The 15,712-nt window shown below is 57.4% G+C and overlaps 4 protein-coding genes across 4 annotated transcripts; all 4 read right to left on the bottom strand.

Moving 5' to 3' along the window:
- Positions 1-1,181: 1,181 nt before the first annotated feature.
- Positions 1,182-1,610, bottom strand: LMJF_33_0990 (hypothetical protein; the record flags this gene model as incomplete). Its single annotated transcript, XM_001685804.1, has 1 exon — positions 1,182-1,610. The coding sequence occupies one exon, from the start codon at positions 1,608-1,610 to the stop codon at positions 1,182-1,184; it is 429 nt and encodes a 142-aa protein (XP_001685856.1).
- A 1,497-nt stretch (positions 1,611-3,107) lies between these two features.
- On the bottom strand, positions 3,108-3,602 carry LMJF_33_0980 (conserved hypothetical protein; the record flags this gene model as incomplete). The annotated part of the gene is made up of 1 exon (XM_001685803.1): positions 3,108-3,602. The coding sequence occupies one exon, from the start codon at positions 3,600-3,602 to the stop codon at positions 3,108-3,110; it is 495 nt and encodes a 164-aa protein (XP_001685855.1).
- A 3,810-nt stretch (positions 3,603-7,412) lies between these two features.
- LMJF_33_0970 (conserved hypothetical protein) lies at positions 7,413-9,206 on the bottom strand (the record flags this gene model as incomplete). Its single annotated transcript, XM_001685802.1, has 1 exon — positions 7,413-9,206. One exon carries the CDS (start codon positions 9,204-9,206, stop codon positions 7,413-7,415), a length of 1,794 nt encoding a protein of 597 aa, XP_001685854.1.
- Positions 9,207-13,439: 4,233 nt separating this feature from the next.
- LMJF_33_0960 (putative nicotinate phosphoribosyltransferase) lies at positions 13,440-14,684 on the bottom strand (the record flags this gene model as incomplete). The annotated part of the gene is made up of 1 exon (XM_001685801.1): positions 13,440-14,684. The coding sequence occupies one exon, from the start codon at positions 14,682-14,684 to the stop codon at positions 13,440-13,442; it is 1,245 nt and encodes a 414-aa protein (XP_001685853.1).
- Positions 14,685-15,712: the final 1,028 nt, after the last annotated feature.

Raw genomic sequence — 15,712 nt, 5'->3', positions numbered from 1 at the left:
CGCGGTCTAGGGGACGCGCAAGACGCCAAAAGACAAGGGACTACGAGGTGCGGCTGCCGATGTCGGTGCTGAGGCTCTTCTTCCTTTGTATCTCCGACGTCCCGCTTCACCGGTGGCCTTTGGCAGAGCATGCAGAGGCCCTCTTCGCCAAAGATGGAGCAAGTACGAGGGTGTGACTGCCTGACTCAATGCGCGAGAGAGATGAGACGTGTGTTTGTGCATGTGTGTGGGTGGGAGGGGGAGGGAAGGGGAGGGTGAAGCCTGCCGAAGGGAGAGCAAGAAAAGAAACCCACAGCACCGAAAAAGCGTATCGTGAAAACACATCGACACAACAGTGAGAAGCAAAAAACACCGAGGGAAAGGGAGAGGGGCGTGGCGCACAGGGCGTACCCTCACGTCCACTCACAGATGCCCGAGCGGCGCGCGCGACAAGGAGGTTTCCTTATCGCATATTTTTTTTGTGTGTCTTTCGGATTGTTTTACGTGTTCCAGAAAAGAATACGACACACATGTATTTACATCCAAGATGTGTTTGGTGAGGACGTGAGGGGGTGGAATGGGACGCAACAGGCAAAAATGCACGTATGCGTTGTGCGCGTGCGCGGCGGGGGGGGCGAGGAGGGGGGAGGGGAAGGAGGAGAGACGCAGGGCGCGACTGTCTGGAGCGGCAGATCCGCAAAAAGACGGCACATCGATGCAATGGAGACAAGAGCGCCAGCGAAATGGCATTTGGGGGGAGGCGAAGCGACGAGACCCTTCGACACGAGCCACCACGCACACCTGCGCAAGCGTGCCTATACGAAGCAGCTGTACAGATAACATTCACGGATGAAGGAGAGAGAGAGAGAGTCACAGACGAAAAAAAAAGAGTGAGCGAGGGAGTCGCTGGGACGTGCTACAGCAGTGAATGGCTCCAAAGAAAGACCAAAAAGGACCTGGAAGAGATCGGGCAACACACAACGAAAAAAAACACGCGAACGAAAGCCAAACGACAGCTCCGCGTGTCGAGGAGGACGAAAACGGAAAAGGGGGTTTCCCCTCAGCCCTCTGTTCTTTTTTTTTGCTTTCCAGCTTGCGTGCATGTATGCATGCGCTTGGATACACACGTGAAAGCAGTGCGCGACCCTCCGCATAATTCACTCATCTCCTTCGCTGTTCCTCTTATTCTTTTTCTTTTGAGTTTACGCGGAGTAAATCTGGGACCAGGTATAGAGGCCACCCAGCAACACTCGAACCGAGTCCTTTGTTGGGGTAGCGGCGTGTGACTTCTCGTACTCGTTGATGTACTCGCGCGCCGCCAGATCATCCACGTCAGGACTTTGCGCAGACACAAACACCAGCATGTGCGCTGCGTGATTCGTGTGCGCTGCCACCTCGTCCGCTAACTGGGCAAAGTTAAGCTCCTGAAAGGGCTTGTTGATGCTCCCCGGGATGTGAAAGGAGGCGTACTCGTCCGCGTTGCGCACGTCAACCACCACCACCGACGCGTGCTCCGAAGAGTTGAGAACCTTGTGCAGCTCCTCAGCAGAGATCCCTGCCGGACCCGAGGCTGTGACGCCCGCCACGATCTCAGCCGGCGCTACCGTGTCGCGTTCCTTCAGCGATGCCATAGGGATCTAGCGAGAAGGGTCAGGGCGCACGAGTTATGAGAGCACCAGCGCTGTGTATGTGTGCTTGTGCTATGGCGTGCGTCGAAGGTTGGTTTTCTGCTGTTGCTTTTTAAGGCTTCCTTCTGCGTGAGAGCAGAGTGAATACGAGATCCGAATCGCCACTGGTGTGCTTCTTATGGGCGCTGTTCGCCTGCTTGTGTGTGTGCGTGTGGCTTTCGTTTGGTGAGACGAGTCGGGCGCGACGTCGCTAGAGAGCGGGAGCGCTTGCTGCGTGTTTGCTGTGCGAGAGAGAGAGAAGGGAACAAAAACACCTCATTCTCTGCTCATTGTAGAATGTGTATGTAGGGACTTCCAAGAGAGCCGCAGTTGTTAGGTGGTGGTGGTGGTGTGGAGGAATCGGATACGGAGGGCGAAACCAGCAGCAGAGGAGCGTTGTGTCTGTTCGACACGCGCACACACACGAGTGCCGACACACCAGAAGAGTTGAGACGCCGAAAATGGCGACAGAGAGAAAGGAAGGGACGTACAAAAAGAAGAAAGACTCGATGAGAAAAGGAAAACAACCCCCCCAAAAAACATAGCACCGCCATCGCCATTATGATAAGCACATCAACCAGGCGGCATTGCATGCAACCGTCTTGCATGCGCGGCTGCCTCATTCTGCATGCAAAGGTACTTGCAAGCTCACAGACAGACTGCCGCTAACCCGCGTACAGAAAAGACGGTGGCGTCGGTGATTACACGAGTACTTCGGCACGTATGTGCCGCAACGAGGGAGTCTTACACACCTTGCTGTGCGCCACCAACCTTCTCGTTTTCTCTTTTCGTATTCCTCGTTGTGTTGGTGCCGCAATGTTTTCATCTTTTTTTGCTTGTTTATCTTTTCAGCGGCCTTGCCGAAAGCAATGTGTGGTGTGTGTGTGTGTGTGGGGGGGAGGGCACCTACACACACACACACACACACACACACACACAACAAGCAAGCAAGAAAGTTCTGTGCCAGAAGACGTCCCCTCCCACACAGACAGGAGAAGGACAAAGAAATCGACGAATTGGACGCACACGCACACACACACACACACGTGCACACACACAGGCCCAGACGGCATGCCTCGATTTGAGCACGCACGGCAGAGGCTGGGCGGGGAAGGAAGCGATAAGCAGAGAGGAGCCGTGCGGGGTGCGGGATGGCATGACGCTGTTCTGACTGTGCGGACGGAGAGGGATGGTCCACGTGCAGCAACTCCAGTGACAGTGGCGATACGACGCAAAGAGCGCGGGGGCAGGGGAAGGGGGAAGGAGAGTCGGCCACAGTGCAGCGGTATTGTTGAAGACCAGCTCTCCTCTGCGCAACAGCACGCCTCCTCTTTCACGTTAGATGAGCCTCCGTGCACCAAATAAAGGTCTTCCCTTTCAGGGTGTCCCCGCTGTCACCTCATGCCTTAACCCGTCCCCTTCCTTCCACGGCCCGCCGGATTAACCCCCCTCCCCGGTGCTCTAGCGCAAGTAGTCCACCATCTGTTCCTTCTTCAGCTCAGCGTCCTCGGTGAGGTCGAAGTCGCCCTTGACACCAAGCAGTGTTCGCACCCCCTCCAAGTCGCGTTCGATAAGATATGAGGCCAGCTTTGCCGAGGCCAGTTGCAGCAGTTCCTCGTAATTGAGGAGGGTTGCCGCCTTCAGTATCTGCACCGTGATGAGCTCATCCCAGTCGGCGATGAAAGCCCGATCCTTTGCATCCAGGTACTCCACCAACGGCAGCGTCATGGGACGCGGGATCGTGCGCGTCTTCATGACGTACACGCGGTAGCACCCGTCCTCGCTGCCAAACGATGACATGCGGAAGCGGTACGACATATGACGGCACACCCGCTCCAAGATGTCGCCAGTAAAGTATGGGAACGGAACCTCCACCTCCGTCGGCGGTAGCGTGGGCAGCGGCGAGGGACGGGATGGGGAATGCATGGTCTGCGCCAAGGGCTGCACTTGCGCCATCGGCGTTGCTTGAACCGCGGAGGCGGGGGCGGCACAAAAGCTCGGCGAAGCGTTCGACAGCGGCGTCGCCTCCACCGAGGCAGGCATCTCCGCTGAAATATCAACTGGCGGGTCGGCAGCCGGCGCCACAGGGAAAAAGTCCATCAAGTCTGGCACAGATGCTTTCGCGGCTGCTTCGGCTACCAACGTGTTGGCGTCACCTCCCTCATGCTGTGGCGGGCGAGGTGGCCGCAGCGCCCCGCCAGACGTAGCTGGCGTCGTTGCGTCAGCTACCTCGAACAAGTTCTCCAGCTTTGTCGCCGCATCGGATCTCTCGGGGTTCGAGACATGAGGTAATGGCCTCTCGTCATCGATGAAACGGAGGCCAGGGCGACCATCATCATGGTGCACCGTGGGTAGCACGTCTTGTCCGTCTAGTAGGTCGCGCAAGACGAAAGAGGCCTCGGTGGCGATGGCGCGCTTGACTGGAACGCGTACCCCATCAGAAGCAACTAAGATAAGGATCTGCCCAGGAGAAGTGAGCGTGTTCGTCGGCGATAAAGTAGGCGAGCGCAACGCCATGGCGTCCCAAAACAGCAAAAAGAAGCACGTGAAGCCCTCGGCAGCTCTTTCTATCGGTCTCTGCGCGCGTGGAGCCGTCCTTGATGCCCCGCAACCTCTTCCTCTTTGATGGTCTTGCGTGAGAGCGCGATGCGTGTGTGTGTGTGTGTGTGTGTGCGTGGGTCTCTGTAGGAGAAATTCGTGCAGGGATCCCTCTGTGGCTCACCCACCCATCAGACACCCACAAACACACCAAGAGGGAGAGAGGCGTCGGTGCCGGGATCTTTGTCGTTCGTGCCCGCTTCAGGGCTGATGCTTACAGGTTCGTGTGTTCCCGTCAAATGTGCAGTAGATCGCGTGCACGCGAGCACCGCGACAGGTTTCCTGGTTTTCGCTGTCACGTACCGTTGGCGAATCTCTCTCACAGGCGATGGCAGCACCGCTGCCACGAAACTCAAGACAGAGGAAGAAGAGGTGTGTGTGTGTGGGGGGGGGGGGAGGGAGGGAGAGAGCAGCGGCATCGCAACGGTTCGAAAAAAAAGTCCGAGCGAGGGCAGCGGGACATGAATCATTTGCTTGCACGCGCGTGGGTGTGAGCGTGTTTGCGGAAATCGAGGCAGCGATGGCAACGAAACACACGCATAAATGTGGCTCGCTAGTCAAGCAAGGGCACACACGCCTCCCGCAGCACGCACAAGCACGCTCGTCGGCAGTTCGACGGCTGCAGTGCGCCATCTACACAGAGCAGAAAAAAGTCTCTCCCCCCAGGAACGGCGCGAGCACGGCCAAGCATGGGTTCGCTTGGGGAGCACCACAAGCGCAAAACAGAGGGAGAGGAAGATGCCGATGCATGCTCCAGCACCACGGCCACTAAAAACCGTCGCACGTTGGGCAGCATCTCCTTTCCCTTCTCTTCTTCCTCAAACAGCGAGGCTGACACTGTGCGCAACACGTGCGGGGCCAGAATACACGCATGCAAGATTTGTTATTGACTCTCTTCGCGTGGTGAGGGATGGGGGAATGGACACGCTTTTTCTTTGCTTAGAGACAGAATAAAAAAGAAAAACCAACACATAGACATGTAAGACGATGTTAGATTCCGTATGAAGACACCCAAAGCATACAACTGAAAACTGCATCCCGTGTGGGCAAGCTCACCCGTCTGTCAGCCAAGATATTACCAGCCTTACTTCTCACCGACATGCGAGCAGACGCGCATCTGCCTCAGCGACACTCGCGCGGAGGACAGAATGTGCGTGAGCGCGCGAAAGAAACGAGCCCCTCACCACCGTCACAACACGCAGATGGAAGATGGGGGGGGGGAGGAGGGACGCAGACAGAGAGAGGGCACATGAGGGAAGCGGTGGAACCTTCCGAAAGTCGATGGGACACATGCTGCTTTCGCTCTCCTGCCGCCGTTGCATGTTTTTGTTTGCCGCTGCACAAGCCTCCGCCCAATTCGATCATTCATCAGCTAATCACAGAGATCCCACCCGAACACACAACTCCGCCGCATCCTTTTGTGCATCCGAACAAGAGACAACAAGGCTCACGGGGAGAGCGAGAGTGCCAGATAGCATCAGCGAGAGGTTCTGGGGGTGGGGAGGCGAGTGATTGGGAGGCGGAAGGCGGGGATGAGGTGGTTGGCAGACGAGCAAAGGAGGTGTGTATGTGTGTGTGTGGGGGGGGAGGGGGGCAAACCTGCTGGAGCAAGCACGTTAACTGTGAGGCCGTTGAAGAGCTCACAATGAAACAACAAAGAAAACACGCGAGAGCAACAAGGGAAGCGCCCGTCTGCCTGCTGCCACCCGCTGTCCGCTATTACGCACAATACGCGCTGCTTTGCTGATCAGAAAACGCACGCGAAGTAGATCACTCCGTGTTCGGGGAGCATCAGTCGAATCCACTGCGCTCTTTCTGCTTGCGCAGTGCGGGGGGGGGCATTGACAGAAGAGGCTGGAAGAGAGGTCGGGAGCAGAGCCCTATCACTTCATTGTTCGCCGACAACCCATAAGCTGAACCACAGCAATGCGTGTTCCTCGTGTGCGCGCAAGCGTCTAGGGAGCGTAGCGCCTGTGCGCGAGCACGCGGGCACGAAACATTCAGTTTCGACAAGAGCAGCATCGTCGCCATGTGCACTCACACATACATACAAGCATACCTGCTACGCTACGCTCGCAGTAGTAGTACATTTACGTCGCACGCTTCGCACCCCCTCTCTCTTTCTCACACACACGCCGATAGCGGCAGCGGAGACGAAGCGGGGGAGGGAGGGAAGCAGAGCAGCAGTGGCAAAAAAGAGGCTGCCAGAGGTTGCTAGAGGGCATTCCCTGCCTCACGCTCAGCTATCATCTCCCTGAAACTCTAGTGAAACTTGTGACGTCATGTCCACTTCACGTATCGTCCCCTTCCCCTTACCCCCCTTCCTCACCCTCTGCCGAGTAGGCAAGAAATGCGAGAAGGCCTGAACATCGCAGAATGGCGTCTGTCCATTACCAAACTCAGGCAGGAGGCGGGGGTGCGGAGGGGCAGACGGGGGGGGGTAGCGTAGAGGGAAAGAGATGTCAAGATGCAGTAAGAGCAATACGCAAGGCACGCAATGCGAAGGCGCTTCGGTACTCCTCCGCCTCTATTCTGCCCACCCCCTCTTCTCGTCTCTTGCCTCCCTAGCAGTTTCCTCTGTCATTGCAGAGCATCCCCCACTGGCTTCTCTCAAGCTGCTACCACCAGGCACCTCCTCGCATAGTGCACACTTTTCCTCGCTGTGCACGGCAAGAGTAACGCGCTACGGCAGTGCTTACGTGTCGCTTGCGCATATCAAGGGCACACACGCGCGCACAGACAGCACAGAGAACAGAGACATCGCACACGGGTCCCAAGAGCGGAGCGAGAAATCCACGCCCTCTCCTCAATCAGGCTAGAAGGCAGCGATTCCATTTTGTTCGTACACCGGCACACATACACACAGTACGGCAACGAGACGGTCAGAGCTGCGTCGCGTGCTTCGCTGTGCGAAGCGAAAACACGCGTACAAAGGCACGCACCAAACACCCAACAGAGTTACCCCGCAAGGAGTGTGACACGCTTCCGTTTCCTATCCCGAATGGCTCCTGGCCACACCTCCGCTCGGCTCTTTTGCATTCGCGCCGGAGAGAGAGAGAGAGAGTGGGGGAGGGCCGCTTATGCGGGTAAGACTGGGTGCACAGACAGGTGCAACACACGGGCATGAACGCTATTCCTCCCCCACGCTCATCTGCACCCCACACAGCTTCATGTAGCAGGTCGCTCCCACGTGGTGGTTTCCACACCGGTGTTCGGGTCACGGTAGGCGTAGTAGGTTTGCTGGTACTCTTGAGAGAAAATGGGGCGCCACCCGACCGGCAGAGGGCCGTGGCTGTCGTAGGCCACCGCCGGCAGCGCAGGCGTTGCTGACGCAGGTTTGCACATCACGTGTGTCTTCTGCTGGAGCTGTGTCTGCGCATGCATCGCCGCGGCCGTTGACTGGGCCTCGACGCGGACAGCCGTCTCGGGGGCGAACGCCGCAACGGGGCCGGCTGCTTCAGTATACTGATGCTCCCTTGGCGCTGCCGCGCGCGCTTCGTGCCACCGCTCATCGCCGTGGCGGCGGTCAACGCGGCGACCGTGGTAGCGGCGGTAACGCTCTGACGATGACGAAGAGGCAGGGGAATACGAGCGAGACGAGGAGCGGGAGGCGGAGCGGCTGCGTGCGTACGACGGTGACCGCCTCGAACGCCGCTGGCTGTCGCGCGGGGACGGCAAGCGACGACGCTTGGAAGGCACCGCAGGCGACGCCGATTCGTTTGGTCGTCCTTCCTCCTCGTACACGTCGGCTCTATTCGGCGATTCGCTATCACGAATAGACGCAGGCCTTATTGCATGAGGATCGTGTTTCCACTCGCGCGGGGCTCTCACCTGCAGCCTCGCCAGGTTCTGCGGATCGGTAAGGTCCAGCTCGGTTTTGCAGAAGGGACGCACCGCCACAGTGCGATGATAGTTGCGAGTCCCGTTTGGAAGAAAACGGCTCTGGCCCTTGCGCACACTGTAGGAACAGCTCACATAGTAGCGCACCTCGGCGCAGATCGGCAGCGGCCCCTTCTCCGGCGGTTTGCGACTGCGCTCCGGCACCTTGTATGCGTTCGACTCACTCATAAACTCCACGGCGCGGCGCGTGAAGACGCGAATCACTTGCGCCGCCACATCGGCGTTCTCCAGCTCCACCAGTGCCCTCCATTCTCGCTTCGCTGCGGCGCGCTGGCACTCGATGACAACAATTTTTCTGGGCTGACACTCACCTACCAGCATTTGGTACACCATGAACGGTGACAGAGGGAAGCTCGCCGCAACACCACCCCGTCTTCCATGCGCGCAGTCCTCTCTGTTGTCGCGGTGGCGATTATATAACTCCCTGAACAGAAAAGTGACCACCACCGTCTGGCAAATCTCACCACAACTGTCCACACCACCCACCGTCTCTCCGCGACTCGAGTGCGCTTCGTCATTTCGCGGTGCACGCACGGCTTCCGATGCTGTCGCTGAAGTGGTGGCCGGGACGGAGACTGGCTTCGGCGCCGCTGTCGGCGCGCTCCCCGGCATAGCAGTGCTTTTCGCATCCTCGGCACACGGCGCCACGGCTGGCGCGAGTGTGGGGGTGGCGGCCTTTGGAACAGAGGTGGGGCGCTGTCGCCCTTCTGCGCCCCACGTCACAACCCCCTCCACCAACACCTCATGCACACCTAGTGTCAAGTAGCCACGCCGCAACTCTAGCACGCCGTCCTCGGTGCGCAGTAGCACTCGCACTTGGTCCAGAATCGTCCACAGCGCTTTCGAGGACGAAAAGAACACGGCCCCACACTCCATGACATTCGCGCCAGATGTGCTGCGGATCGGCGGTGTGTTCAACAAGATGCGCGTTATTCCGTTATCGGGGTAATGCGTGTCGAACAGCTTTTGCAGCGGCTGGGCGGCGTTGCGGAGCGCCGGGGGCAGGTCCAGCAACAGCAGGGCCGTTCCTCTTAGCACGGCATCCTCGTATCGGTTCGACATCTTCCTTCGTCCGCAGAGACGAGTTTGTGTTTCCGTGAGGAGGTGGGCGACACGGTGCAGATCCGTCCCACTCGATGCAAGCGCGCGCGCACACACAGACCAATAAAAGAGATTGTGGTGTAGCCAGGAGCCATTAGGCGGATGCGCGCGTGACACACGACCACAGTATCACAGAGTGCAGGCGCGAGAAGAGAGTTAAGCAGTCGAGAGAGAGAGAGAGAGCAAAGATATGAGGCCGGCACGGCTGAGCTGAACGGCTTATTGCTCAAGTGCAAGCACAGACTCCAGGAATGAGTGGAGAGGAAAAGTCCATCCGCCCACGCTCATGCGGCGGCGGTGTCCTCTGTGAAGATGAGGGGGCGCCGCGCCTCACTCCTTCCCCCCTTTTCCGCGGTGTGCAGCACATACACACACACATATATAAATATATATATATATTTATATATACACTTTTTGTTTGCGGAAGCAGTGTCTTCCGTGCAGGCACCGCTGTGTTTGCTCCCCAAGACAATGCGTGCACCACTTTTCTTATTGTTTCGTGCTGTCCTTCTCCGGCCTTCGCCTCGCCTCGTCCCCTCCACCCCTCCCCCCTGCACCCCCGCACTTTGCGACGTCGAATGAGCGGACGGAGCGCGAAAGGAGTGGTGGTGGTGTGATGGTGCGCAGGGGCGGAGCGAGCAAGAGCAAAAGCAAGAGGGGAAAGCCTAGCGACGGCATGAGAGAGCCACGGTGGGCGGTGCGCGGAACTCGCAGATGCGAGCACGCGCCACAATCGGAGTGGCTGTAGAGGGAGACCTACGCCTCGCATGGGTGATCCAACGGCAAACGCACGGGGCCCGACGGCGGATGAGGCGGTGGTGAAACAAGCGCGAAAAAAAAGGTGCGATGAAGACCAACACTGGGGGAGGGAGCTTGAGGAAGGCTGTTGGACTAACAGTACTAGTAGCGGTAAGAGGTCGTCCCGGAGACGCACCTCGACACACGCACGCAAACATGCAGGCAAAGGCTGAGAGCAACGCCAGCACCGTAAGCACCTAACGGGGGAAGAAGAAGGGCAAAAATAGAGTGTGATGGCGTTACGGCATCTTTCCTTCTTAGTCGTCATATCGTGCCTGGAAGTACCATGAGACAAGCAGAGAGCAGAAGTCAACACGTGTGCGTGTGTGTGAGAAAAGATACGGCGCATCTCGAGATACATGCACATACACGTTCACACATATGCACGCACTAATACATGCGCGCCTTCTGCATCGCCAAAACGCCTCACCCGCTTGTGCTCCCTAACACCGACAAGAAAGAGCCAGATTGTGCCAGCGCGCATCCCCAGATGTAAATGGCCGGAAACGGGCGGGACCCACGGCATCGCGGAAGTGAGAAGTGGACGGACAGCATCACTACGGTTCCAGTGGCGGCCGTCGCTCCTGTGTTGTGCGGCCACTTACACGAGCACGCCCCTGCCCACACGCACGCAGACGTTATCCTATGCCTCAGCGCAGAAAAGAGGGAAAGAGACGAAGTGAAAAAAAGACATACCTCACACTGGCCATTATCTTTTTCTGTGTCTGCGAGCGGGAAGGGCGGGGCGGGACGGGGCGGTGGAAGAAGGAGATGAACCAAGTATGTACGCTTATTCTCCATCGTCTTCTCCCCAACGCACGCCTGCGGCGATACAGCGTTGCAACCCTCCCCCTCCATTTGTCACACCTTGCCTAACATCCTTCATACCAGCGGCAGCGCCGCATGCAGAGACACGAGAGCTTGCATCCGAAGCACACCGAAAGGACAGACACGCAGCGCAAAGAAAAGCATCTGCGTGACATTCCCATCAGCCTCACGTCTCCATCGTCGGTACCACATGCCAAGGAGTGCACGCATTCCTCCGTGATCCATTCCTGTCTCTCTTTTCGAAGGCGACCACACACGGGCGACTAGCATGTGCATGCACACCCGGATAGAGGCAACACTCTACACGATACATGACGTGCACAGAAGAACGCAGCGTTTTCTCCTCGTTTCGCTGCACCCCCTCCCCTTTGGCTTCAACGTGTCATGCGGGCCGCGAACGAGCCGGGAAACCGACGCATGCGCGACTGGGCACGCCGTGTGAGAATAAACCGAAAAACGCGTTGTAAAGGGGCAGAGGGGGAGGGGAGGGGGGGGGGACACGCAATTCGGGGAGGCAAGACTGCAGGTGAATGGACCACCAGAAAGCGCGTCAGAGGAAGAGGACTCTCAAAGGAGCCAGCAGGACAAGAGGGGAGACCATGAACAACAAAACAGAACGGAAACAGGCCGAGGGATGATGTGCACGCAACAACCAACCAACGGACGAGCCCCCCTCCTCTCCAACGTGGAGCGAGTAGCTCGCTGCCTTGTAAACTCTGTGTCCCGCAAACACACACACACACACACATATGTATATATATATATATACATGTACGAGCTGCAAGGCAGCGCAGTGCATGTCAAAGAAGGGACGAAAACCACAACCACAGAAACAGGGAAAGAAGCATGCGAAATCGAAGTGATAGAGGGGGAAGGAGGGCTGCGCTCTCAACGTCAGTCAGGACATAAGTCTGAGAAGAGGAGTAGGTAGCCGCTACTAAGCCAACAACAACACACACGAACAACAACAAGGAAGACATGATGTCAACACATACCCGTGATGCACGCCCATACGTGCCTCTCAACTCGTCCTCCCTGGCGAGTTTTCTACTTCTGTGGCAGAGCGCACAAATCTGGCATCCCTGCTCCCGCGCTCTCCATGACACAGCGCGCGAATAAGCAAACGTACGCAGCACCCCCTTTTTTTTTTCTCGCCCGAAGAAACTCTGCCATGGCGGATAATGCAGAGAGGAAGAGAGAGGCGAATCAAACACTGACAGTCGCTCGAGTCGAGATGCAGAATTGGTAGACGATCAGCCGTGGGTGAAGAGAAGAAATGTGCTTAGTGAGGCGAGTTATTTGGAATCGCGGAGAGTGCCTCGATGCACCCACTCGCTCCTCCTCTTCCCCACCTCCTCTGTCCATCATCCCGCTGTCTGCTCATTCTCGTCATAGCCCTTGGAGATACTAAAACGCAGTAGCCCGAACAACCAGGGACACCATTAGGCAGCACATCGAACCGAACACGACGCTCACACTCCCACAAGAACAACACGAACAACAAAAAGGAAAAGACATAACCGTTTTCGTTCTAACATGTGAAGATAGACGCAAGAGTCGAGCGACACGCGTCGAACCCACCTGGGCATGCGCGCAGAGGAGCCGTGCACAAACAAAAGAGGGAACTGGAGGGGTGAGGGGTGGAGAGGCGAAGAGCGAGGGTCATGGGCGACGCATACACAAACACGCGGTCAGCCATGCGACACCTGCCCTCGTGCAGTGCCCGTTGTTGCGCACTGGCGTTTCTGCTTTCTGACTCAATCATCATCCATAACTCCCTCGATGTGGACGCTTCACTGTGCTTGCGCCTCCGAACAAAAGAGACAACCGAGCTCCTGTCAGGCGTCCACATGCCAGCGTGCCTACTACAAAGCCGTCTGCGACCACCAATGCGCCCGCAAGGCTAGTCGTCAGCACCTCCCTCCTCCCTTACGGTGTAGAGAGGGAGGGGGGCGAGAACACTAGAAGAGGGCGGGGCCGGGAGAGGTGTGCCCAGCGCACGCATACTACACAAGGCAAGCGCTGCAACGGCAAACGCGAAGTGAAGCGCCGAAATGAAAGAGAGACGACAGCGAAAACGCACAGAAGGCAGAGCGGGGTGGGGAGGGAAGGAGGGAGACAGAGAGATGATGATGACGATGCGGGAATCGGTAGCGCCACTTATGCGTATGCTTATGCATGCCTTGAGAATATACATACACACGGAAACAAAGGGCGAGGTATATATATATATATATATATATATGCATGTATGTATGTATATTAGGACACTAGTGGGGAAAACAGGGAAAGGGAAAGAGAACAGCCACAGCAGCAGCACCAACAGCACATGCGCCACCCGTGGGGAGAGGACAAGGTGTGAGGCGAAGCTGCTTGAGAAGAGAGGTACGGCGCAGCAGCCTAGGTCCCGCTACACGCGCACATCTTTTCTGTTTGTTTGCCCACCGCTACTCGTGTCTCTTCCCTTTCTTGCACACTCGCCACCGCTAGGTACTCCTTGCCGCTTACACTTGGAGCGATTACGTCCTTCCTCAGCCGTGTTGGATCGTCATACTATACGGGGCTCATTTACACGTTAAACGCCTCCTTCAGCTTCTCGACGTACTCGAGGTCGTCGCACATGATCTTCCCGGGGCTGTCCGACAGCTTCGCGACTGGCCTGCCCTGGCATCGGACCATTTTCATGACGATGTTAATCGAGCGAACTCCTTTAATGGAGCACGTCAGCTGCGTACCGATGCCGCATAGCACATTTATGTCCTCCTTGAAGCCGTTGTATAACTCCGCCGCCTTCTCCAAGTCGAGCCCGTCTGAGAAGACGAGAGTCTTGGTGCGGGGATCGATCCCGAGAAGCTTGTAGTGATTCAAGGCCTTCTGGCCCCACTCCGTCGGCACACCCGAGTCTTGCCGCAGTCCCTGATAGGCGTTCGCCAGACGCGCGTCGAAGTCCTTCAAGAAGGCGTCCATTGTGATGCAATCCGTTAGCGCGATGCCGAGACACTGGGGGTACTCCTGTAGCCAGTGGTCCATCGCCATAATCTGGGAACGGCGCAGCTCTGAAGAGAGCTGCTGAAAGGCCTGAAACCACTCGTGCGCTTGAGTGCCCACAGGCGGCAGGCCAAGGCGCCGCGCCAGATCATAGTTACTCGTGCCCACGAGGCGAGGTCCGAATCGCGCATCCTCCTTCAGCGCTCGCACGACCACCTCCTGCACCGCCTGGCTGCAGCGCCGGCGCGTGCCAAACTCAGCGACCTTGAAAGTGGCAAGCTCCTCCTCCGTGTGATTAGCGAAAAACAGATCCAACTTCTCGTGCAAGTTCGCCAGCGCCTCGGCCGGACCCACGCGGGAGTGGCGGCTGCGTTGGGTGACCTCGCTGACGATCGCCAGTAGCGGGATTTCCCACAGAATTGTTTCCACCCATGGCCCCTCCACCGTCACCTCCAGGTCGGAGCCGTCCTCACCGAACTCGTTCTTCTCGCATGCCATCGTCGGCAGCACGGTGCGAATCTGCACCTGCTCCGACTTGTAGCGGTAGCCGCGCAGGTACTCGAGGTAGTCCTCCTTAAAGTAGGGCAGCGTTGCCAAGTAGGCACACTCCTCTTCGGTCAGTCGCACATGGGCCATCTGCTGCACATGCGCGTATACCCGATCCGCGTAGATGCCAAGGTGGACATCCTTGTCACGGCAGCTGAGCTTGTAGGCCGCAGTCACGGTTGGGTTCTGGTGAAAAACGGCCTGCTGCATGTGCAGTTTGTAGGCATCCGTGTCGAGGAACGATTTGATAATCGGGGCGAACTCGTTCGAGTGAGCCATCGTGCTGCCGGTCGTTGCTCTCTTTGTTTTCTCTTTGCCGTTGGAGGAGGTGGAGCGAAGGAAGCGAGTAGAGGATGTGACGCGCAACGCACCACAAAGCTCTCCCGTGCTGTGACCCGATGAAGTCTGTAAGCAAGAACTGAACCGAACGATGCGCGAGAGCGACTGCAAGCGCCCTGGGCAGGTAATAAAGCGGCGGTGAGAAACGGTGAGGGGACACCTCCCCCCCCCACACACACAGAGCAGAACAATGAGAGCAAGTGTGGCAAACAAGAGGAGGCGACGTTGATGGAGTCCAAGTTGGAGGCCGAGACCGCAACCGCTACAAGTTGTAGGAGAGGGCGGAGAGGACAACAACAAGAGCAGAGCCAGAAGATGGGATGCAAGCCAGAGGGAGAGCATCCGACGACGAGGCCAGCAAAGATCACACACTCACCCACGCGCGCGCAATAAAAAAAGAGCGCTCACATGCACCTTGTGCACCTTTACGACGCGCGGCGGAGGGAGGACGGACGGAAGGAAGGGGAACGAAAGGGGAGAAGAGAAGGAAACACGCCGCAATCCTGGATGAGCCCAAACGAAGAAAGCACCGTCAAACACGCAGAGGTGCTGAGGCGCAGTGGACGAGACACACGAAGGAGCAGCCAGGGTGCTAGGCACACGTACACACGGACACACAGACACACACACACACACACACACATATATATATATATATATATATATATAACAAGAATGATGGAAGAAGGAGCGCGAGCGAGGGACGTACCAGGAGACAACAGTGGGCCGGGGATAACCACAACGACAAAATCATGAGACAAGGCGCTGATTGGAAGGCACACAACGAGGACGGAGGAAACGAAGGAAGGCGAGGAGAAGAGGGAGAGAACGTCAGCACATGCGCTGCTGCTAGGGAGCGAGGAGGCTTGTGCGACAGCTTTTCTGCTGCTTGCAGAAACCGGCCACGATGTGTGCGACGGCCGTGTGTGTGCGTGTGCGTGAGTGACAGGGGCTCACGCGTGCACAAA

The sequence above is a fragment of the Leishmania major genome, chromosome 33 (assembly GCF_000002725.2).
Source record: "Leishmania major strain Friedlin complete genome, chromosome 33".
In the NCBI taxonomy this organism is placed as follows: Eukaryota; Euglenozoa; class Kinetoplastea; order Trypanosomatida; family Trypanosomatidae; genus Leishmania; species Leishmania major.
The sequence above is the reverse complement of the archived record's forward strand: the minus strand, read 5'-3'. Positions and strand labels throughout refer to the sequence as shown.